This window comes from Peromyscus californicus, unplaced genomic scaffold (assembly GCF_007827085.1).
Source record: "Peromyscus californicus insignis strain IS unplaced genomic scaffold, ASM782708v3 Scaffold_4__1_contigs__length_199733344, whole genome shotgun sequence".
NCBI lineage: Eukaryota > Metazoa > Chordata > Mammalia > Rodentia > Cricetidae > Peromyscus > Peromyscus californicus.
In genome coordinates, this window is record NW_026294562.1 from 105,014,146 (window position 1) to 105,038,623 (window position 24,478).

General features: G+C 40.3%; 2 protein-coding genes across 5 annotated transcripts in view; one reads left to right on the forward strand and one right to left on the reverse strand.

The window, feature by feature from the left end:
* The window catches only part of Pak1 (p21 (RAC1) activated kinase 1), a 114,532-nt gene that overhangs the window by 58,047 nt on the left and 32,007 nt on the right, over positions 1-24,478 (reverse strand). For 2 of the 4 annotated variants that reach the window (XM_052760500.1, XM_052760497.1), the window contains exon 1: positions 1,779-1,977. The exons of the other annotated variants lie outside the window; for them this stretch is intronic. The gene's annotated coding sequence lies outside the window, so the exon portion shown is untranslated. Of the gene's footprint in view, positions 1-1,778; positions 1,978-24,478 lie in introns of those variants that run through there. 4 annotated transcript variants of the gene reach the window in all.
* LOC128124362 (UPF0729 protein C18orf32 homolog) lies at positions 16,239-16,874 on the forward strand. Its single transcript, XM_052760502.1, has one exon. It carries the CDS (start codon positions 16,239-16,241, stop codon positions 16,467-16,469), a length of 231 nt encoding a protein of 76 aa, XP_052616462.1. The 3' UTR covers positions 16,470-16,874.

Here is a 24,478-nt window from a genome sequence, read left to right on the forward strand (position 1 = left end):
GTTACACATCCTATAATCTTACCCTCCACACCCCAAATAACCACTCTCTTGATGTCAAAGCCACCTTCCTCTTCAAAAGAACATTCTCTTGTCCCAAGATTCCACCTTCTCCTCTTCCTCCCACTATGCTATCTGTTCCTCTGTGCCCGCCCCCCCCCTCTCTCTTTCTCTCTCTCTCTCTCTCTCTCTCTCTCTCTCTCTCTCTCTCACACACACACACACACACACACACACACACACACACACACACACACACAAACACACGTCAACAACCTCCTTTTCTTCCAATCAGCAGACCTCTGGGCTGCCAACTGGTAACTGGCTATCCCCTAGCCCCTCATCTAAATGAGGGACTCTAGGTAAAGTCTCTTATCTAGCTGTATTTGTACTTGTTCTCCAGCTCCAGCCTTCAAGCTCGTGACTTTCTATTGTGCTTTTTCCCTATGCCCACGTTCTGCCATGGCTACAGAGAAAAGATGGGGAACAGAACCAGGAAGAACGACTGCATATTGGGAGGCACCAAACACAGCTTGAGGGCAGTAAGGAGAGAGCTTGGCACTTAAAGAAAATAGAGTTTAAGTGAAAAACAAGGAAGCTAGAATGCTTGGACCTTAGAAACATCACAGCAAAGGTCCCAAACCAGCAACCTACTCCCAGTGAGAAAGAACAATCAAAAATTCTAAAAGGAAAAGAAGAGAGCCTAACCAAGAGGGAGAGGATCCAGGGGAGAAAAGAAAAGACAAAAAAGAAAAACTGGTTATGGAGGGGGAAGAGACGAGAAGTGGAAAGCATGAGGACAAGGAAAGGAAGAAAGGAAAACGGTGAGGTGGGAAAACGGGTGAGGGGCAGGCGCGGAAAAAGGACCAGGAGGAGGAAGGAGAGGAAGGCTTGCCAGAGGAAATGCACAGCTTTTTTGAAACTGAAATGAGAAAGAAGGTCTAAAATAATCAAGGTATGTTAGTATTTGTTTTTCTTGGTGCCAAACAATGAGGAATTACAGTGATTAAGACATTACACAATCTCAAGCTCTGTCGTTTACTTAGCAGATCAACAACAGGGCTCCAGAGAAGATAGCCTAGTTTACAGCAATGGTCTAAGTACCAAAGAATTGACCAGTTCAGAGAAAAATAGTAACAGACTTTCACCTGTTTCCTCTCAACCCCACCTTACAGTCAGCATACCTACACTTGCCCCCAACATGAGCATCAATCAGCATTTTCAGCCTGTCTTGCCCTGAAGTCACTGGCTCTCAACAGACCAGCAAAATATACACAGAAGGCTGGCTCCTCTGTCTCTATCTAGCTCACCTTTGCAAGGTAACCTGTCTCCACAAATAAGGAAACTGAGGCTCCCAGAGGCTGCTGCCTAAGCAGGAACAGCTCCAGGGGGCTCCTATCTTCCCTGCATCTCCTACCAGGGAACAGTACCTCTGGTCCCAGTAAGCTGGCAGCTAAACCAGAGCACAGAAAAGCATCACCCAGGCCACCAAGCAGAAGCATGCTTACAAAGGAGAGGGGGCCCCTGAGGCTCACAGTTCCCCAAAAATCCAGCTTCCCCTTCATAACCTTCACTAGCCAGATCTCTAATTCCAGCACAGGCCTAGCCCTGAATGGGCTTATCTCAAGGTTCCACCCTCAGGTCCCTTCCCTCATTAAGAGTCCCTTAAGGTAAGTGAAATGCAATGTTCTTCCCATTCTACCCCGGAAGGCAGCAAGACACCCCCTCCTCCTACCCTCGCTAAGCCTAGCTATGCCAGGCCCAGGAAAGGCCAGCATTACCTGGCGGGGAGTATAGGGCCCAGCATCTCTGATGATCTTGGGTATCTGCCGCAGAGCCGCACCTCTCCCTGCTCAGCAGTTGGGACAAAGCCCAGGCTGAACCAGCCCGACAAGCTGGATTCGGCCGGGCGCAGCAGCGCAGCTACCCAGCTCCCGAGGAGCAGCACACTCCGGCTCTCGTAGGGCGGCAGCAAAGACAGAGTGGCTCAGTGAAGGGGCGGGGAGGGAGGGAGGAACAGAGAAAGGGAGGGGAAGGGGGCGGGGGGAGAGCACTCCCCCCGCCCCCTTCTTTCTGAAGAGGCGCTGAGGGGCGGGAAACAGCTACATTCCCACCATTCTGGTTGTCTCTGCTGTTCTCCCAACTCAGGCTCCAACAAGAGGTGCCAGGCAGGTCTTCTAGAGCCACCAGAGTCCTCCTGAGCACCAGGGTCAAGAAGAAAACCAGAGGTCCTCTGTGTTTTAGTTTGCAGTCAGGTACTGAGGGAGTTTTTCCTAGACGACCTCAAATCAGATTCTTTGTTGTTGTTACATTTTGTTTGTTTGTTTGTTTGTTTAATTTGGTTTAGTTCTATGAAACAATGTGTCAACCCAGGCTGGTTTAGAACTCATTTATGGACCCTAGGAGGACCCTGAACTCCTGATAACTCTGTCTCAGCCTCCTAAGTGCTGGAATTACAGTTATGTAATCACTGCCCAGACTTAAAGTAGTTTTAAGATGGTCATTCACTTTCATACTCTGTCCATTCTAATTTATACAGGATGAATGACAGAAAAGGAGAGAAAAAGAGAAGGAAGGAATCTGACATGGTCTTTATAGTTTTCACACACACACACACACACACACAATTCAAAATGGATCATAGATCTAAATTCAAGACTATAAAAATGTCTATAGTATAATGCAGTAGAAAATCTTGACTGTAGTTGTTTGTTTTTTACCCTTTGGGGGCCCACAACCCAGCTCCCAAATAAATACATGGAGACTTATTCTTACTTATGAATGCCCAGCCTTAGCTTGTTGCTAGCCAGCTTTTCTAACTTAAATTATCCCATTCTCTTTAATTATATTTTGTCTCCCTAGATTTCTCCTCCTATTTATTCTCTCTGCCTGGCTGCCCCACCTATTTCTCTCACCTGCTTACCTATTGGCCATTCAGCTCTTAAATAGACCAATCAGGTGATTTAGGCAACATAAAAGACTGCAACACATCATTGCATCATTAAACAAATATTCCACAGCATAAACAAATGTAATACATCTTAAACTAATATTCCACAACACTTGATCTTGATTTAGCAATGGTTTTTTAGACGCATCATCAAAGACACAATCCATTTAAGAAACACTACACAAGTTGAACTTGATTGAAACATGAAACTGTTCTTCAAAAAACAATGTTAAAAAATGAAAAGACACCGGGCAGCAGTGACGCACGCCTTTAATCCCAGCACTCAGGAGGCAGAGGCAGGTAGATCTCTGTGAGTTCAAGGCCAGCCTGGGCTACAGAATGAGTTCCAGGAAAGGCTCCAAAGCTACACAGAGAAACCCTGTCTTGAATATCAAAAACAAAACAAAACAAAAATGAAAAGACAAGACACAGACAAGAAAAAGACATTTGCAAAGTATATGGACATAATGTACTTTATGTACATATTCAAAGTATATAAAGGATTTGTACCCAAAATACACAAGGAATTCTTTAAATTTAGCAGTAAGAAAACAATTCAATTCAAAAAAAATGGGGGAGCAGCTGGGGACTGTAGCTCAACATTAGAACACTTGACTGAAATGTACAAGGCCTTAGGTTCGATTGCACGATGAGGGGTGAGTGGGGTGGAGATCCACCAACTATGGAGCTAAGGTTGCACTGGCAGTATTTTAGCACCAGTGAGATGCCTCAGTGGGTAAAAACACTGGCTTCAGAAGCCTGGTGACCTAAGTTCAATCCCCAGAACCCACTTAAATGTAGAAAGAGAGAACTGACGCCACAAAACTGTCCTCTGACTTTCACATGCATGACATGACATGTGCATACCACACCACAAAATAAACAAACAAATAAATAAATAGGTATGTAGATAAAAAAATAAATAAATGAGAACACGATGGCTGGGGTTATTCGAGTACTGGTAGAGTACGTAGGAAGCTGAAGCAGGTGGATCATGAGTTCCAGCACAATGAGTTCCAGGCTACATGGTAAGACCCTATCTTAAAAAACAGGTAGAGGCAAAAGATCTGAACAAAAGGTTTACCAAAGACAATAATCATACAAAAAGATGCTCAACATAGTAAGTCATTAGGGAACTGCAAATTTAAACAATGATGTGATACTACTATTAATTCCTACCTAAGACAATACTAAAGTCACAAATACTGACAACAATGCTGAAGATGATGTGAAACAACAGGAACTCTTATTGCTGCTGAAATACAAAATGGTCAATCATTTTAGAAGACAACTTGGCAGTTTCTTACAAAGCTAAATATAGGCTTAGTAAGCAATTCAGCAATTGAACAATTAGGTATTTACCCAAATGAAAATTGATTGCAGTCCACCCAAAAAAGTCCCCCTAGTTCATACAAGAGCCCCAAACTGGAAGCAATCAAGACATTCTTTAATTAGTAAATGAATAAACTATGATAAGTTCATACAATAGCATACGCAAAAAAGAAACTATCAAGCTACAAATGGACATGGCAAAACCTTAAACGTAGGTTGCTAAGTGAAAGAAGCCATTCAGAAAAAGCACTGCATGATTCCAACTACATGATATCCTAGAAAAGGCAAACTACAAAAACAGTAAAAGTGTGGGAAGAGAAAGCTTAACAAATACATAAGTAAAGCATGGGACATTTTTAGAGTAAAGAGTCTCACACTACTGTAATAATAAATACATGGTATTATGCATTTTTCAAAACCTACAAAACTACACAACAGAAAGAGCAAACTAATTCAAACTACAGACTTCAGTCAATAATAATGTATTCAATACTGTTTCAACCAACTGTATTGTAAAATTCGCATAATAAAGGAAACTAAAAGCTGGAGAGGGCTCAATGAATATTCTGCTCAATTTTTTAATAAATCTATAACTGCACTGAAAATGATTATAAAAGAGAAAATACTAAGAAAAAACAAAGACATGGATAAGATGTGCTTTTTTTTTAACAAAACTCATTAGACATAAAATGACTGTCAATTGCTGTAAGTATTTAAATACCTCTCAATTTCTCTGCTTATCTCACTACAGACTGTGAACAGTGCAAACTATACTTTGAGTGGTGGCATTCTAGGGCAACTTCCACTAAACACAGAGCTGTTTGCAATAACCCCAAGGAATTACTCTTAAATACAATCTACTATTACCTCCTTTAACTATACTTAGTACTTCTAATAATTCAAAAGCTACATTGAAGTGTTAGCCACTGCAATGCCTTTGGATGACACTGAACTTAGGTAGCTCAAACCACCATTCTCATAAGAATAACATCATGCTAAGTTTCCTTCAGCCCAATTCGTTGAGACTTAAATGCAGAATTTAACAGTCCTCCTCTTAAATTTCATCTTGTCAGCTTCAGGGCATCTATTCAGTCTGTCATCTAGCACATTGGCTTTCCCTTCTAGTCATTACCATCTGCAAATCTACAAAAATATTAATTATGCAGTTTTTTGAAATATTTATTAAACAGTCATCATGAACTCTTTTTTGTCTCTCTGCAGTACTGGGAAATGAACTCAGGGCTCTCAGACCCAATGCCAGACAAACCTTTTACCAATGAAATACACCCCTATCCCTTCTTTTTACTTTTTTTTTCCTTTTTTTCTGTCTTCTTACTTTTTCAGACAGAATGACACTAAGTTGTTCAGGCTATCTTTGAATTCACTCTGTAGCTCAGGCAAGCCTCGAAAACTTGTGGTTTTCCTACCTCAACCTCCCCAGTAGCTAGGATTATATGCCTGAAGCACTATACCCAAGTCCATCAAGTGCTCTTGCATGTTCTAGCTTTTAGAGATTAAAAATGATGAAGAAATTACCTACATCTAAAGGAAATCGCCAACAGAGGTCGACATATGTAGGACAACTAAAAAGTAACCCAGGTAAAGTGACACAACTATTATCCCTGCCATGTGGAAGTGGAGGTAGGAGGATCTGTAATTCAAAGTTATCCTCATCTACAAAGCAACTTAGGCCAGCCTGAGCTACATGAGACCCTATCTTTAAAAAAAAAAAAAAGACACAAGAAGGCCAGGCATGGTAAGATACAACTTTAATCCCAGCATATGAGTTTCAGACCAGCCAGGACTACACGGCTACAGAGTGAGATCTTAACAAAACAAAAACAAAAATACCCACAAGCATATAAACAGACTAAAAAGGGATATACTAGACAACCAAACATGTAGAATGAAGTAGAAGAAACAAAAAAGTCTATCACATAGTATGAAAAGACCAAATTCAGGTATCTTCTGTTCAGCCTTCAATTCTGAAAAATTATTGATAAAACATACTATTTTTATAGATAACCAGCACAGAAAATCAAATGTCATCATTGCCCCCTTTCACTTTGCCCCCTCTCACTTTCAGTACTGATATAAGAAACTGGCTCCCTTCCCATTAAGGGTAGGAGGAAAGGGGAAATTATGTAATTACATTTTAATTTTTAAAGATAAGAAAAAATACAATATTTATTGACGCTTTAAAGAAAAACTTGGCTCCTCTGATGACACACAAACTTGTGGAATTGAGGCATGCTGATGAGTACAACGGCTTTACTTATTACTGAAGACTAACAACAGCTATGATCAAAGATGAAAAGAGATGCCAGGTGTGGTGGTGCACACCTACAATTCTAGCACTCAGGATGCACAGATAGGTGAATCACTGCAAGACCGAGGCTAGTCAATGATACAGAGTGACATCCTGTCTCTAAAATAAGGAAGAAAGGAAGGGGAAAAGGTAGAACTGAAGGAGGAGAAGGAATTTAGAGATGAGGCTATATATTTGAAAAAAGAAATTAAATCAACAAGATAACATGTGACTTACTGAAATCTACATGAGTTAGTAGTTCTGTGTAGTAACTTCCTTACATTTATTATATAGCCCTTTGATTTACAAAGTAAATAATTGACAAATTATAAACTGTGGACCTTGGACAGCAATATTTTGTCTGTGAAGTCTTCTTAGACCTGACTAGGCCCTTTTAGGTCACACATCCGGCCTATGTAGGCATATGAGCATGTACCACCTGCTAATTCTATTATAAAAGCAAACAATCAATAATACCAATTAGAAAAATTGGTTTTGTTTAGAAACCAAAGCTTCAATTTACTTGTTTATGTACTTAACTAGTGCTTACAATGACTGGAATAGCCATAGGGTTTGAATTGGTTTTCTTTTGCAACCACAAACAATTTTCAACATTTGCTGAATGGAAATTGTAATCTTCTGAAACCACGACTAAATGTATGAGAAAGTCAGTTAACAATGGTAATTCTGGTATAAAATAACCATGTAATGTGCCATTCTTTCTTGAAGTAATTAGATGGCAAGGCCTACTAAGGACACTTCTGAAATGAGGTAGAGTATAAAATAAATAATGGCTCTCAAAATACTTTAAGCAGTATGGAAGCACAAGACCAAAAACCACACAAACTGGAGGCATCATGCTACCAATTTTAAAACTATATTATAAAACTTTGTATGATGGCACATGCCTATAATCCCAGCAATCAGGAAGCTGTGTGGTGGCACACAACCATAATCCCAACACATGGAAGGTGGAGGCAGGAGGACCATCAAGGACATCCCTGGCTATACAGTAGGTTTGGGGTCAGCCTCGGATTCAAGAAACCATCAATAAATAAACAAGCAAAAGGAGACCAATGAAAAAAGTAAAATCTATTTGGCAGCAGCCAGTCACAGAGTGTCATAAATTAACAACAAAGCCAAGAAGAACAGAGAAGGGAAACACAAATTACATCTGGAAAATGAGGGAAAGCCTCCTGGAAAAGGCAGTATTTTGACTGAGTGTTTATCACAGCTTGGATCTAGAATTTACCCAACGGTCCCTGTGTTTGAGGCCTGGACCCCAGCTTGGTGCTATTGGGAAGCAGTGAGACTTAGAAAAGGTAGGACCTAGTAGGATCTCTTAATGGCATGAGAGATGTGCTCTTGAAGGAGATAATGGGATCCCAGCCCATTTTTTCTTCCTCGCTTATGCTTCCTAGCCATGAAGAGAATGACTTTGCTCTACAATGCACTCCCTGCCATGGTGTGCTCCCTTACCACAGGTCCAAAAGGAACAAAACTTCAAAACTCTAAGCCAAGATAAACTTTTCTCTTTAGAAATTATTTCAGGTATATGTTAAAGGAAAGCTGACCATCCAGTATTAATGAAGAGATAGAATTTTCATAGACAAAGGTACTGAGATTATCTATAAGGCCCCAAAGAGAAGAGCATGACCTGTTTAGGAAATAGTCTGATCATACATGGAAACAATAGTCTCATCATTCAGTCACCATTCAAGAATATGTTCTACACACCAGATATAGTGCTATGTATGAAAAGATCACAAGACCTAGTTCTTACTCTCCAGCAGCAAATAATTGTTAGGACAGGAGACAAAACAGTGTCATCAGGTATACCATGTCCAAAGTCTCTTCCTCTTTCAGTTATCTCTCTACTGCAATAAGAGGCATTTTTGTTCTTTTAGTTACTATGTTGATGTTCTCATTGCTGCAACCAAATACCTGACAAGAAGCAACTTAGAGGAGGAAGGCCTTATTTTAGCTCACAGTTTCAAAATGCAGGCAGCATGGAAGCTAGGGCTCCAGCCTTGGTTGTCAGAGCTTGCAGCTGGTCACATCTCAGAGAACAGTCACATTGCAGCAGCAAACAGGAAGCACTAAACCTTGTGGAAGAGCACACTGGTAGTATAATATGCTGAAGAGGTGGAGGGAAGAGGATCATAAGGCTGAAACCAGGGCCAGGCTATAAACTGTAAACCTGCCCCTAGTGACCTATCTCAGCTAGGCCTCATCTCTTAAAGGTTCCACAACCTCCCAAAACAGTGCTACCAGCTGAGAACCAAGGGTCCACTGAGGCTATGGGAAATATTTCATATTCAATTCATGAAGTTACTAAGCCAAAAGTCTGATTCATCTTTGACCCCACTTTTACTATATAAAATCCAACCCTATCAACTAATGCTGAGAACAAAAGAAACAGGCTTCCTTGGGGAAGAGCACATCAATTGGTGGGCCCTGAAAACATACATACAGGTAACATTAAACAGACTGAACAGGTTGTTTTTTTGTCTGGAAGAACCTAAAAAAACTGGACTAAGAAAGAATTGTGCAAGAAATGTCGGAAGTGGTTTTTTCCTCATTGTGTCATAGAAATCACTTTGTGCCCTCTTACCAAAGAGCAGAAGGTGAGGAATAAAGGAATGGAGAATTCTGCAAAACTACTGCAATAATCACAGGATCAAGTAATGAAATAGAAAGTCTCTGAGGTTATAACCATCAGGAAAGATGCAGCAACAAAATGCTTTCTGACCCATTACTGTCCACTTTGCCTGTTCTTAGGCGCCACTGAAATATCATCATTACCTCTATGATGGCTTCCCCTCAAACAGAACAGTTACTTCTATTTATGGTCCTTAGAAAAGTCTACCCAAGGAATCATTCTGACTTACTAAACGTCTTGTTAATACTTTTTCTCACCTCTAGGTTAAAAAGACACTTCATCTCTTCATTTAATACTCTACCCCCGGCCCAGAATTTGGCAGCTCCAGTAAAACACAGACACTACCATGCATTACTATGGAATGATACAGACTACAAATACTTGTTTTTCTTCAGGCAGGTTGTCTTAGGGTTTCACTGCTGTAAATAGATACCATGTACACAGCAACTCTTATAAAGAAAAACGTTTACTTGGAGCTGGCTTACAACTCAGAGATTTAGTCCATTATCATCATGGTCAGAAGTATGGTGGCAAGGTTCTGGTGAGGTAGCTGAGAGTTCTACATCTGGATCAGCAGGCAGCAGGAAGAGAAAGTGAGCTACTAGGTCTGGCTTGAGCTTCTGAAATCTCAAAGCCCACCCCAGTGACACACTTCCTCCAACAAGGTCACACCTACTTCAACAAGGCCACATCTTCAATAATGTCACTCCCTATGAATCCATGGGAGCCATTTTCATTCACACTACCACATAGGTTCTTGTTATGTAACCCAAGCTGACCTTAAACTCTCAATCCTCCACTTCTCAGGTGCTGAGATTACAGGCATGCTCCACCACAGCTGGCAAAACAGTAATGCATAACCAGTAGAACATGCCCTACACATTTTTAATTTTGATCTTTCACAGGTTATTATGTAGTATGACATCTTGTGCTGTCCAAGGCAACATGTGATCACAAGAATAAACAACTGATATTGTACAGTGCACTGTGATGCTAATCTATTATATTCAGTAAGTTTGATGCATTAATATGTTTTTGGGGGGGTTGGTTTTGTTGTTGTTGTTTTGTTTTGGTTTTGGTTTTCAAGAAAGGGTTTCATTCTGTAACAGTTCTGGCTGTCCTGGAACTTGATTTGTAAACCAGACTGGCCTCAAACTCACAGAAATCCACCTGCCTCTGCCTCCCAAGTGCTGGGACTAAAGGTGTGTGCCACCAGCACTTGGCTAAATGTACTTTTAATTTACAATGTTTTCTATTTAAAATGGCTTTATGGTGGAGCAAGCCTGTAAATAAGTCCAAAACTCAGGAGTTCAGAATCATCCTTGGCTACATGAGTTTGAGAACTTTTTAGATTACATGATGTCCTGCCCCCCAAAAAACAAACAAGGGCAACGATGAAGGAAGGGAAAGAGGGAGGAAGGAACTCAGCAGATGGCTCCTGCTTTGCAAGTCTGAGAACCTGAGTTCAGAGTCCCAGAACTCACATGAGAAAAGACGGATGCAGTAGCATGATGCAGTAGCATACACATCTGTAACCCCAGGATGCCCCAACAGGGAAAATGAGATACAGAGACAAAGGAATTCAGAAGCTCACTAGCCAGCTAACCTGTCCTGTGCAACAGTAAACAAGAGAGGCCATATCTCAAAACAAAGTGAAATGGGGACTGACAACTGAGGTTGTCCTCTGACCTCCACAGCATGCGCGCGCGCACACGCGCACACACACACACACACACACACACACACACACACACACACACACCCCAAAAAGATCTGAAATAAATAAATAAAATTTGATGGCTTTATGGCGACATATGCCCTTCACTTTAAGTTGAAGAGCATCTATACACTTTCCCAGCTTCCCTTAAGGTCTAATGTGCTCATATGACACAGTTCTAGCCAGGAAGCTTTTTAAGAATTCACAGGAAATGGTTACTTTTCATTGTAAAATAGGACATAGAAGTGGTGCTAGTTCCTCCTTTGCCTCATTCTGCCTCTCCCTAGTTCTTCCTTCCTCAAACATGCTTTGTGGAGTTCCAAGATGTCACAGAACAAGGCCTAAAACAAATACTCTCCAGTTAGCGAAGTAAAGAAAGACAAAACACCTGTTTTCCAAGTGCGGGTGTATCTGAGCCCATTCCAGCCATCAATCACCTTCCTCCTTGAGTAAAAAAATTTAATTTTTACATTTCAGATTACTGTTAGGTTTCCTACTAGATACAGCTGAAAATACTGCTGATGTAAAATACAGCAAAATACAGAAAAATCATGAGAAAAAATTATTCTTAGTAGTCAGAAACACCAATTCCTTATTAACCATTTGTCCCTCACTTATTACTGTTATTATTATTGTTTGTCACCACTGGTCCCTAACCATAAGTGAATTCTTCTTATTACCACTAGATTACAGAAGTTATGAGTAAATATAAAAGGACTAATAAACACACTTTATAATTTTTTATACTCCCAATAAATCATTTTAAAATTTTTCAGAAAAATAAACATTAACACCTATTTTTAAAATGACTTTCAGGATATTTATGCATATAAAATACATATAACATATTTATATGTAACAATATAACATATTACTCAGGTAATAAAAAGAAAACTGTAGCATACTACCAACATCCCATGCTAAAACCAGCCATTACAATTCAGGGCCAAATTCTGCTCTGAAGAGACTGAAGTCAAGCCAAACACTCACTGATGATAAAGCAACCAGTGTTCTGTTAAGAGACAAATATTGTCCACTAAAGCAGGAGCTGGGAATTGTTTTGCAAAAGGTCAAATATTTTAGGCTTTGAAGGTTATATCATATCTGTCTCAACTACTCAACTGTGCTTTCTTAGCATAAAGGTAGCCACAGACAATATATAAATGAACAATGTAGCTGTAATTCAATAAAACTTTTATTACAAAACCAGGAAACATGTCAGATGTGTCCCAGAGGCAGCAGCCAAGGATTCTTTTAAGTACTAGGCCTGGATGATTAAATAGAACACAAACTTACTTATATTGGGTGGCTCACAAGCTACAGAAATGAAGGGAAAAAAGGGCTTGAAGCTAAACTTTCAGGACAAAGCACCAAGTTACACTGAAGAACTAGTCCAGTGAAGAAATTGCTGCAGCTCCTTCAGCTCACTAGATGCCAGAATTGGTTCCACAGCTTCATCTTCACTACCACAGCCACAAGCACTGATGCCAGAAATGTAACCTTACAAGTAATGCTCCTGCCTCAACCTCTAGAAGAAATTTAGCACCCATTACTTTCTCACTTAGGTCTTCAAGTTCTAAATGTGTGGTGTAGGCATATTACACTAATAAAACCTAGGTCACTGCACACACACACACACACACACACACACACACACACACACACACGAATAAATGAACATATATATATTTTTAAAATTAAAAACTCCACTTTAGGGGCTGGGAAGCTGACTCAGTAAAGTGTTGATGTAAAACACAAATGCAGCACCATATATGCATCTGTAATCAAAGCACTAGAGGCTGGTGAGGGACAGAGACAGGTAGATCCCTGGAGCTCATTGGCCAATCAATCTAGTCAAATGAAGAGCTCTACCTTAAGTGGGAGACAGTCTATTTAAGATAGACACCAATTAAGGGAGATTCAACAACTACCTCTGACCTCCACACTCACTCAAGCGCATGTCCATTTATACACACAAATGTACAGGCACATACATACACATTAGCTTTATTATCTCCACTTTACAAATGAGAAAAACAAGACACAGAAAGCTTAACACTTGACAAAGACAATAAACCCAATAACACCACAGCTTGAAATAGAATCTGCTCCATCATCTTATATAGATTTCTATGCTACTTCCCAATTTCTAAAACTAAGCTTTATTCCTCTTTATATTCAAATATCACCAGGCAGCCATCTAGAGTAAAGAACATATTCTTGTTCCTTAGGATGAATCATAATAAAAGCTAGCCATGTAGTAAATATAAACATCTTGACTCCATTCCTGTGGAGACAGAAATTTCCTAATCTCAATTTTAAAATTATTTAATAATAATAATAAAAACTTGACTGAGAGGCCAGGCATTGTGGTGTATGCCTTTAATCCCAGCACTCGGGAGGCAGAGGCAGGTGGATCTCTGTGAGTTTAAAGCCAGCTTTGTTTACACAGTAAGTTCCAGACCAGCCAGGAGTGAGACCCTGTCCCCAAAAAACACAAGTGGTAATACAAATGTGAACAATCCTTTTTGTTTTGTTTTGTTTTGTTTTTCAAGACAGGGTTTCTCTGTTTAGTCCTTGCTGTCCTGGAACTCACTTTGTAGACCAGGCTGGCCTTGAACTCAGAGAGAACAATCCATTCTTTACTAATCACTGCTATTATCACAAAACATCAACTAATAGATCCAAAAGGTTCCAACTTGGGATGGAAAAGATAAAGGCCTAAAGGAATGGATTCACAAATCAGAGAGGCTCAACATGCTGCTATGGTTTGAACAAGTGAGTAAACCAATAAACCCTAAAAATGCAGTTCTCTCTATCTTCTTTCCCAGACAACTCCACCGGCCTGCAAGAAACTCAGCCTAGATTGTTTCCTTTCTTCATACAGGTCCCACACAAACCAGAACAATGCCAACTAAGTCACTGGGAAAGTCTAAAGCCCTCCTTTGCCTTAATGCCTCTGCAGACAGACAATGGTAGACATGCTTTCAGGTGTCACTTGGTGACACAATGTGCACCTTCAGGCAAAGTGGGACAGACTTTTTGATAGAGTGACATACCTGGTTTCGCAGCTTAAAATACCCATACGCTTGTGGCCAGGAGTTCTCTCTTTAGGGTGATAGTGTGGGAGGGGGTGTAAAGGATGCATTTAGAATTTACAAAGGCAGAGAATAGTGTGAATGTGTAATCTCAGAAGGAGCTCTGGCACAAGATAGACATTGAGACCCTGTGGTGCCCAGGGTCTAAACCTGTTCCTGTACTTAGAGCTTCTCATAGCTTGGTGAGGGATAAGAATGGTTTTCAAATGAAAGCATCTGCTGGATGCAGTGCCTGTATTGCGTACACTGAAGGAGCAGCCAAGTAATCAGAGGCAACACAGATGTGCAGAATTAATCACAAAAACATGAAGAATGTAGAAAGTACTTCAGCACACGTGTGAAACAGGACATTAATTCTGACTACGAAAAGTAGAAAGGCTTTATCAAGTATCTCCTTCCCCTCAGAATATCCTCCTTGCGGTACTAAGGTTCAAATTAGCCAGACAAAATAGTCTGTGATAATTTCAAAGAAAAGTCTGATGAAAAGTAAAACAGTGATGAGGATCTGAAGCACAGTAGTTGCTGTGGATAGTGAATGAGCCATTACTCTAGGATCACACAGCCACATAGTAACGTTAAGAGTAAGGCTGAGGTTAGACTCTAAGCCCCTTATTCCAATAGTTCTAAACCTATGGGTTGCAATCCCTTTGGGGGTCAAACGACTCTTTCACAGAGATTGCCTAAGACTATCGGAAAACACAGATATTTGCATTATAATTCATAACAGTAGCAAAATTACAGTTATGAAGTAGCAACAAAAATAATTTTATGGTTGGGGTCACCACAAACATGAGGAGCTATATTAAAGAGTCAAAGCCTTAGGAAGGTTGAGAATCACTGCTTATTCCCTTGATGCTATATAGAGCTTATGGGATACCAAGAAAAATCCTTTTGTAAAGATGATAAGCTTATACATCTGGTACTGACTAAACATCAGGGTTATATAGAAGAAAAGAGCAGGTGATACAGCTTCAACTGAGTCAAAGAATCTTCTAAACTAGTTTTTTGGTGAGGTTTACAAGATACTAGTTTCTTTTGGCATTTGGTGAGGAAGAACTTAGCAAGAGATTCTCCTATTTCAGTAGAAAAAAGATTCACCTATTAGGTACAAAGCCTGATGACCCTAAATTTCCCTTCTACACTAGGACATAGCTCTGTCATTCTAAAGATCCTTGTTCTCATTTCAGTCCAGTCCTTTGAGTGTCCAAACAATGAGTGACTAAATTAGTCTCAGACCTACTGTCTCCTCCAGTGTTCAGAAATGTTTAGGCTGTGGAGACAACCTAGAACTGTCAACAAGAGCAAATTTTATCCTTCCTTTAAAAGGACCCATATTACCCACAATGTCAAGACCTTTATTTCGAAGGGAGAGTGCACCAGAGGGAAAGATCTCTTTACCAAAAGGAAATAAAATAAAATAGAAAAAACACAGACTTTGAAGTTGAATCCAGTTTTGATTCCTGACTCTGTCCTTTGAGCTGGTTATGTGTTTCTCTGATCTGGACATTTTAGTCTTTCAAATGAGGATAAATAACTATTGTGAAGTGTCGAAAAAAATGTTTAAAATATGAAGAATACAGTGAAGACCTGAAATATTCAAATCCCCAATTCCCACATAAGGAGCCAGGTCTATAACTCCAGTGATGAAGGGAGAAAGGAAGAACGATTGCTGGGGCTTTCTGGTCAGTAGCCTAGCCAAAAACAAAAACAAAATCAGGGTAGCCTCAGGTTCAGTAAGAGTCCTTTGTTGTGCAATAATCTTTTTGTACACTGTGAAGATTTCTCACTCAGATTGGTTTAATAAAAAGCTGAAGAGCCAATAGCTAGGCAGGATTTTGGGGGCAGAAGACACTGGGAAGAAGGGCAGAGACACCAGGAGTCACCAGCAGATGAAGAGGAAGCAGCATGGCAGTACAGAGTAAAGGTAACTGAGCCTTTAGAATAAAGATATGGGTTAGTGTAAGCTTTTGGTGGAGCTGGGTCTCTGTCAGAGACGCTGTCCGGGGGCTCAGTGGCCAGGACAGTGCCGTGTGGTGTGCCAGTAGCCTGCCCTTGCCACACATCCGGGCACCAGTCTTCGTCCATCGACCTCGGTGTCTTCCTTCCTCCCTTCGGTGGCAGCGGTTTGGTTCTCATCTTTGGAACCACACATTTAGGAACTCAAGCCTGGGACAATGGTGTGCATTCCTTGTATCATCATTCCAGTTCTGCTCTGGATCTTCAAAAAATTCCTGGAGTCATATATATACCCTCTGGTTTCCCCTGTTGTCAGCAGTATATGGCCTAAAAAAGCTATACAAGAATCCAACGCTAAAAATACAGGCAAAGTAGACTGCAAGGGTGCAGATACCATTGGATTACCCACAAAAGGACCAACAGAGGTCTCTGATAAAAATAAAGACTAGTGTGGTTTTTCTGAAAGCCCCTGGCTGTTTCAAATGGACCCAATAATATGAAGCACCTTCTTCGTCTCTTGCCTTTTTTCTCTGAGACCAGGATTCTAGATAAGCAGTTTAGCTAGCTTATCTAGACATGGTATTTATATTTAAAGTGTAAGTAGTTATATTTAATGACCTCACCCTGAGTTTCTGTTTCATTAAGGTAGCTTTCATTTCTGTTATTCCATTTTACTAATATGAATAAATAGAAGGTTTATGTGAGCAGACACCCAGAACTTGGAGTCCTTGGGCCTTTGCATCGATTCGCATGATTCTGACTGCTGTTTTCACTTCCTGTGGGCTCTTGTGACTTGAGTGGGATGAGTCTTACTGTAAAACAGTCGATGGAATGAAGTGTGAAAGATACAATTACTGTCAAGCATAGTGGAGAGCTGATCCTTAGGAATAGTTATTGCTCCAAGTGAACTGGAAAAGAAGGAACTAGGGGAAGCTTCTTTGAAAAATGTAACATCAACATTAATGTCAATCAAATAAGTTCTAATTCTGCTGTACTTCTATTCCTACAAATGCATTAAACATTCAGTTTAACTTGTTAAAAAAAAGATATGGGTTAAGTTGTAAGAGCTAGTTAGTAACAAGTCTAAGCTATTGTCTGAGCTTTCATAAACAATAAGAAGTCTCCATGTAGTTATTTGGGAGCTGGCTGGTGGGACAAAAAAGGTCCTACTACAGTCCTTGTCTCATAGGAATATAGCAGAACAAAAAAGGGTATCTGACATCCTCATTTGGCCTCCATGCATGCACCTTCATATGTACACCTATAACACACAAAGATTACATATTGTATGACTTCACTTACAGGCAATGTCAAAAGTAAATCAAATCTACAAAAATAAAAGAGACTGAGAGTGAATGCTAATGGGTTTCTCATAAGATGGCCAAATATTCTAAAACTAGGTTGTAGTACTGGTTGTACTAACAACTCTGAATAAACTAAAATAACACTGAATTGTATATGCTTTATATGAATTTTATGGTATGTGAATTCTATTTAATAAAGCTGTTAGAGGTTGGGAATATGGCTCAGTTGGTAGAGTACTTACTTGCCTAGCATACATGTATGGTGATATTGTGTTCCCCAAAATATTGTGTACCCTAATAAACTTATCTGGGGTCAGAGAACAGAACAGCCACTTGATATAGAGGCCAGAAAATGGTGGCACAAATGCCTTTAATCCTAGCATTCCAGAGGCAGAGATTCATCTGGATCTCTGTGAGTTCAAAGCCACACTGGAAACAGCCAGGCGTGGTAACAAGAGCCTTTAATCCCAGGAAGTGATGGCCAGAAGCAGAAAGGTATTTAAGGCATGAGGACAAGGAACTAGAGCTGGTTAAGCTTTTAGGCTTTTAGCAGCAGTTCAGCTGAGATCCATTTGGATGAGGACTCAAAGGCTTCCAGTCTGAAAACCAGGATCAGCTGAGGAATTGGCAAGGTGAGGTAGCTGTGGCCTGTTCTGTCTCTCTGATCTTCCAGCATTCACCCCAATACCTAGCTTGGGTTTGTTTTTAGTAACAAGACCTTCTAACAATTCATGCTACATACAAAAATGAAATCCTGGGTTCCATCCTCAGAATTGCACAAAACCATACTTGATGACATATTCTTAAAATCCCAGCACTTGCGAAGTAGAGGCAAGAGGATCAGAAACTCAAAGTCATTCTGGTCTAGAGAGTTGAGGCCACCCTGGACTCTAGGAGACCCTATCTCAAAAAATAAACAAAAATAAAATAAAGTTATTTAACATAACACAGACAAAGCTGTGGTAAAGAAGCAAAACACCTACTAGACTTAACAGGTAGGCCTCGTTTAAAAACCCTGACTCTACCACTTACTGCCTATATAATCATGACTTCTCATTGGACCTCAGCTTCTTTATCTGTAAAATATGGATATAATAGGAACTCATACCTTTACAAAATAGCTAGACGATTAGGTCAAACAAACAAACATGAAAATACTTTACATACAGTTAAATTATCTGAGACACTTACTTTTCTTGATAGGCATTCCTTGCCACTAGTATCAATAACCAAAACCACTGAAACTAACAGACAAAAACATTTTCCTTATTTTACTTAAGTAGCTTTGTGATTTTTCTCCATAAGCTAGAGAAAATGGGCAGCTCTCCAAATTTACTAAGAAGAGTAAGAAAGCTTTAAGTGTATGTATAGAGGTACTCAGCCCTGACCACATTCCCCCTTGCCAACGAAAAAGGTTACCCAGGTGTGGTGGTGAGTGTCTTTAATCCCAGCATTTAGAAGGTGGAGGCAAGCAGATCTTTGTGAGTTAGAGGCTAACCTGGTCAACATGGCAAGTTAGTTCCAGACCAACCAAGGGTACACGTCTATCGTTTTTTAAAAAGCCTTCTTCCCTATAAACTAACTTTCTATTTTAGCTGGTAAGCTTTGACCACCATGTCATCACTGAAATAGGAAGCACTTGTCAAGAATAGTAGCTGTAACATGACTTCCAGTTCTGGGTTGGCAGAGACAGCACAGTCACCCTGGTCCTTCAGAGACATTTATTCAGTGGTCACAGACTATATAAAAGGACATTATTTATGAGCAAACAAAAATGGAAAAGAAAAAAAGAACAGCTGTTTAGCACTTTTGTTAAAGGAAGAAAACTAAGGAACTTGATAAGCCAACAGCACAAAATCATTTAGCCCTAGTCTTGACAAGTATACAAAAAACAAGCAGCATGCGGTTTATAAAGAATTCAGGCCGGGCGGTGGTGGCGCACGCCTTTAATCCCAGCACTCGGGAGGCAGAGCCAGGCGGATCTCTGTGAGTTCGAGGCCAGCCTGGGCTACCAAGTGAGTTCCAGGAAAGGCGCAAAGCTACACAGAGAAACCCTGTCTCGAAAAACCAAAAAAAAAAATAAAATAAAATAATAATATAATTGCAACATGTGTTCCACAGCCAATGCAAATCGGTAACATGCAGAAATTTTACCAACAAATCCCAGATTACAAACCAGAAGTAGCTTCTCTCAGCTCACCTTCTAACACAAGCAGGGGCTCAGTATTTCTTTGTCACCTTACTACCCAGTTCAGCTGAAGGCATTATGGTCCATCCTTAAAGACAAGACAGACAAGCCAGCTCCAGCAGTTACCATGTATCTACACAGCCCTCTTTTCTCCGTTTCTGTTTTGTTTTGTTTTGTTTTTCTGTGACAGGGTTTCTCTGTGGAACCCTGACTTTCCTGGAACTCAATCTGTAGACCAGGCTGGCCTCGAACTCAGAGATCAGCACTTTAATTTAGAGTACTAGAATTAAAGGCATGTGCCATAATCTCCCACTTCTTTCTCACTTTCTTAAACCACAAAATGGAGATAATACTGATACTTCCCAGTATTGTTTGGAGTTTTGTTTTGTTTTTTTTTTTAAATGGAGAAAAGTACTCTGAAAAGTAAAATGTTTTATTAGGTAAACAAGACTAAAGCCTTAAAAAGAAAGAAATCAAGTCAGGCGGTGGTGGCGCATGCCTTTAATCCCAGCACTCGGGAGGCAGAGCCAGGCAGATCTCTGTGAGTTCGAGGCCAGCCTGGGCTACCAAGTGAGTCCCAGGAAAGGCGCAAAGCTACACAGAGAAACCCTGTCTCGAAAAACCGGAAAAAAAAAAAAAAAAAAAAAAAGGAAAGAAAGAAATCAAGCCTTTACCCCATGTGTTATCAATGCTTAGCAACAGATATCCAACAAAATCTATAAACCCATGACAATATCAGAACTACCTCACGGTAGTTAAACAGTGTAAGGGTTAAATCAAATAATATACAGGTAAGGGACTTAGAGCAGTCCCTAACAACATATACTTGTAACAACATTAGCACCTATTAATTCATTTAACCTTTCTTTCCCTCCATTTTCTGATCTATAAAACTGTGATAACAGTACTTAACTCAATATTATTAAAACAAGCTATTATACTTAAGGCTTAGAACAGTGGCTGGCACATTTTATACAGAATATTATAGGAGATCATATTAATATTAGCTTTATCTTCTAGCTATCCTCATAACTTATATATAAAGAGTACTGAGTCTCGGTTACACTTGATTTTTCCCCCACAATGACATTTAGCGTTATCTAGACATTTCTGATTAGGGTGACTTTGTGGGGTAAGGAGTGTATTAGCTTCTAGTAGACAGATGACAAGGGCATTGCTAAACATCTTATAACAGAACTGGGGTGATGGCTCATTGTGAAAAGAGCTTTCCACACAAGTACAAGGACCTAAATTCAGATCCCCAACACCCAGGTAAGGGCCAGACATAGTAGCACAAACCTGTAATCCCAGAACTGGGTAAACATAGACAGAGAAACGCCTATGGTTTACTGGTTCTAGGTTCAGTGAAAGACCTTGTCTCAAAAAATAAGATGGGCGGGGCTGGAGAGATGGTTCAGTCACTATGAGTACTTGTTGATCTTTCGGAGGATCCAGGTTCAATTCCCAGCACCCACATATTCCCAGCACAACCATCCATAACCCCAATCCAGGTGTTCCAACAAAGACACACACACCTGGTAAACATACAGGCAAGCAAATAAAACACCGTAAGTTTTTGTTTGTCTGTTTGTTTTTGGTTTTTGGTTTTTTTAATAAAAAGAGGGGAGAGCAATGGAGGAAGATAGCCGAAATTGACCGCAGGCCTCCATGTACACACACACAATAAGGACACCTATGCACACACACGTGAATCTACCACATACACACACACAGAAACATACATACACGCACACGATTTTCATATTAATAAGACTGCGCCACATTCACCCAACAGAGAATTCTATTAGCTGAAATAACAAATCCTGAGGCTGAGAAATGAATATAGTTAAACACAACTGTAAAACCCAGCACTGAGAAGACAGACGAATCATGAGTTCAAGGTCTATATATAAAATAAGTCAAACAGAAGTTCTACCTGCTGAACATCTGTGAACTGTTTTAACACATGAATCTTTGTTCTAGACCTCATTAAATGGGCATAAACATTTTTAGAGCTGCCTTTAGCAAAACTCAGAATGGGCAGGAAATTTACAAAAGAACAGAGACCAGTGGGAAAACAGTTATTCTTTTCTCCTGTGCCAGGCTTTTGCTTTTTCCAGGAGCTAACACCAAGATGTGTCTCAGATACTTTGCGAATATTCTCTCTTCTCTTCCCCCTCCTCCTCTCTCCACCACTGCACAGGTTTAAAATCAAGATCTAGTTCCATCATCAAAGGACAGGCACTAGTGGCCTCTTTTCCTCATATTCAGAGCTGCCCTTGAGCTCCAGTCTGGGCTGTGGACCAGAAAAGCTTCCCTACTTACCCAGGGGTCGATTTCATGCAGAGCTACACCTACTGCTATTCCTTCTCAAGGTTAGGCAGATATTTTGCTTGAAAAGTTTAGCTTGGGTTGGACAATGTGAACTCATTTCCTTTTCCCAGCTTACAGGAATGAACAGGGCTCAGGGAGGGGCCAAAGGCAAGTTGTAACAGCTTACTTTGGACTTTCTCCCCAGGAAGTGGCTTTGAAGAGAAAAAAAAGACTGTGGGTATCTTAGGGAGAGAAAATATGGAGAATGGGCTTTAGAGAGTAATCAACCAACACATACAGGTATTTCTCACATCTAGTTCTTACCAGTATTTCAAGAACAAATGCCTCACTACAGGGGGTGGGGGGGGTGTCTATTAAGCAAGTGCTCATTATGTGCCAGCCACTGTCATAGCTTACTTCACTCAATATTCACAAGCAGTTTCTGAGGTGTATTTACCCTAATTTCAGAGATGAAGAGAGTGAGGGTTAGGGAGGTAGTTAACTTGCCTTAGGTCACGCATACAGTAAGTTTCAGGTGAAATGTATTCCTATACTTTTTAGGCACCAGAAAGGTAGGCTGCTGTGATAATTAATTTCATGTGCCAACCTGACTGGCCACAGGCTGCCCAGATTAAACATTATATTATTGGTGTGTATGTGGGTGTTTCAAGATGACATTAACATCTGAATCACTGGGCTCAGCAGAGTGCCCTCTGCACGGTATATTGGCACTGTCCAATCCTTTCAGGGCCTGCAGGGAACAAAAGGTGAATAAAGGGGGAACTCACCCCTTTTGTTTCCTGCCTGCCAGCCTGAAAGATGTGTCGTCTCTTCTTCTAGGTCTCAGAAAAGGATTTACATCAGCTGCCTTAATTCACAGGCCTTCAGACTCAGACATAAATGTCTGCTTTTCCTAGGTTTCTAGCTTGAAAATAGCATCCTCCATAATTGCAAGAGTCAAAGCCTTATAATAAAGATTTGAGACAGAATGTCCACTAATACATCTTTCAACTACTTTCCTGAACTATTGAAGGGGGTGTTTTATTTTTTCTGAGGCATATCTCACTATGTATCCAGGATGGTCTAGAGTTTACTATGAAGCTCAGGCTGACCTCAAACTCACCGAAATCCTCCTGTCTCAGCCTCCTGAGTGCTTGGGACCATAGGCATACCTAGTGGAGTGTTTTTCATTTATTTATAATAAAATCTTTTGGTTTCTCTGGGAACTTTTTGTTGCTGTTGTTTCTGGAGACAGGGTCTCTCTGTATAGCCCTGGCTGTCCTGGAACTCACTATATAGACCAGACTGGCCTCAAACTCAGAAATCTGTTTGCCTCTTCTTCCCAGGTGCTGAGATTAAAGGTGTGTGCCACCACTCCTGATTTCCACTGGAAAATTTTTAATGCATAGTTTTAAGCAACAATTTAGCCTTACATAGGCTTATTTGAGGTTTCATTCTAATATTTCCTCATATATGGCTATCTAACATATAATTCTTATATACTTGTTTCTGATCATCTCCCAAACCCTTAAAATTTAATGTTACCAAAAATCTTAACCTTACTTATGCATTGATTCACTTACGTCTGCCATGTGATCAAGGTTACAGAGTTATGAGAGCTACTTAGCCCCAGCTCTTCCCACTTTTAATGAGAATCTCTAACATCTTAAAGAAAAAGGAAAAAGCACTTTCTCCTGGGGTTATTAGGATAAATTTAATGTGGGAAGTTTTAGTCTTTATAAAGATGATAGGATCTCAGTACAGTGGGGGAAGGGAAATACAGCCTGCATGCAGAGGTCAGAGGTCAACTCAAGTCACCAGGCTTGGCAGCAAGCAACTTCACCTGCTGATCCACCTTATCTACCTAATACTTAACTTTTAAAGACAATTTCTGCCTTCTTTGAACATTTATTCTGCTTGCTGTATGTATTACATAGCAAGCAATTCCAGAAGCCTTGTCTTAGCTATGTGTAAATCAAATTTGTTCCAGACTCTGTGACAGGTCAAAAACAAAACAAAACTGAGCATGGTGGCTAAATTCTGTAATCACAGCATCTGCGGGGAAAAAAGCCAACCTGGGCTACAAACAGACTACACGGTGAAACTCTGCCTGAAAAAAAATCAAGAGAAAGAAAAAGAAGGGGAGAGAAGGATGGAGGGAAGAAGGGAAGGACAAAGGGGTGAATTGGGCAATCTTTTCCCTAAAATAGAGTTTCCTAAACTGTTTTGACACCAACCTACAATAAGAAAACATTTTATATTGAGTTCTAGTACACACCTATGCATACACATGTACACACACAGATCTAAATGTAAAACTACAACAAAGCTTCATAAAATAATCTTTGCTCATTTGGGAGTAGGGGATGCATACAGGATCTCAGTAGCTCTGTCTGTGAAACTCCTGATTTTTTTTTTTTTCCAGATAGGGTTTCTTTGTAGTTTTGGAACCTGTCCTGGAGCTCACTCTATAGACCAGGCTGGCCTTGAACTCACAGAGATCTACCTGCCTCTGCCTCCTCAGTGCTGGGATTAAGGCATGCGCCACCACTGCCCGGTGAAACTCCTGATTCTTGGGTGTTAGAATTACAGCACTACTATATATATATATATATATATATATATATATACTCCTGATGGGTTCTTAAAACCA

What these genes read in the sequence shown, in the direction of transcription:
- LOC128124362 (XM_052760502.1), top strand. Translation starts at nt 16,239, where the DNA reads ATGGTGTGCATTCCTTGTATCATCATTCCAGTTCTGCTCTGGATCTTC.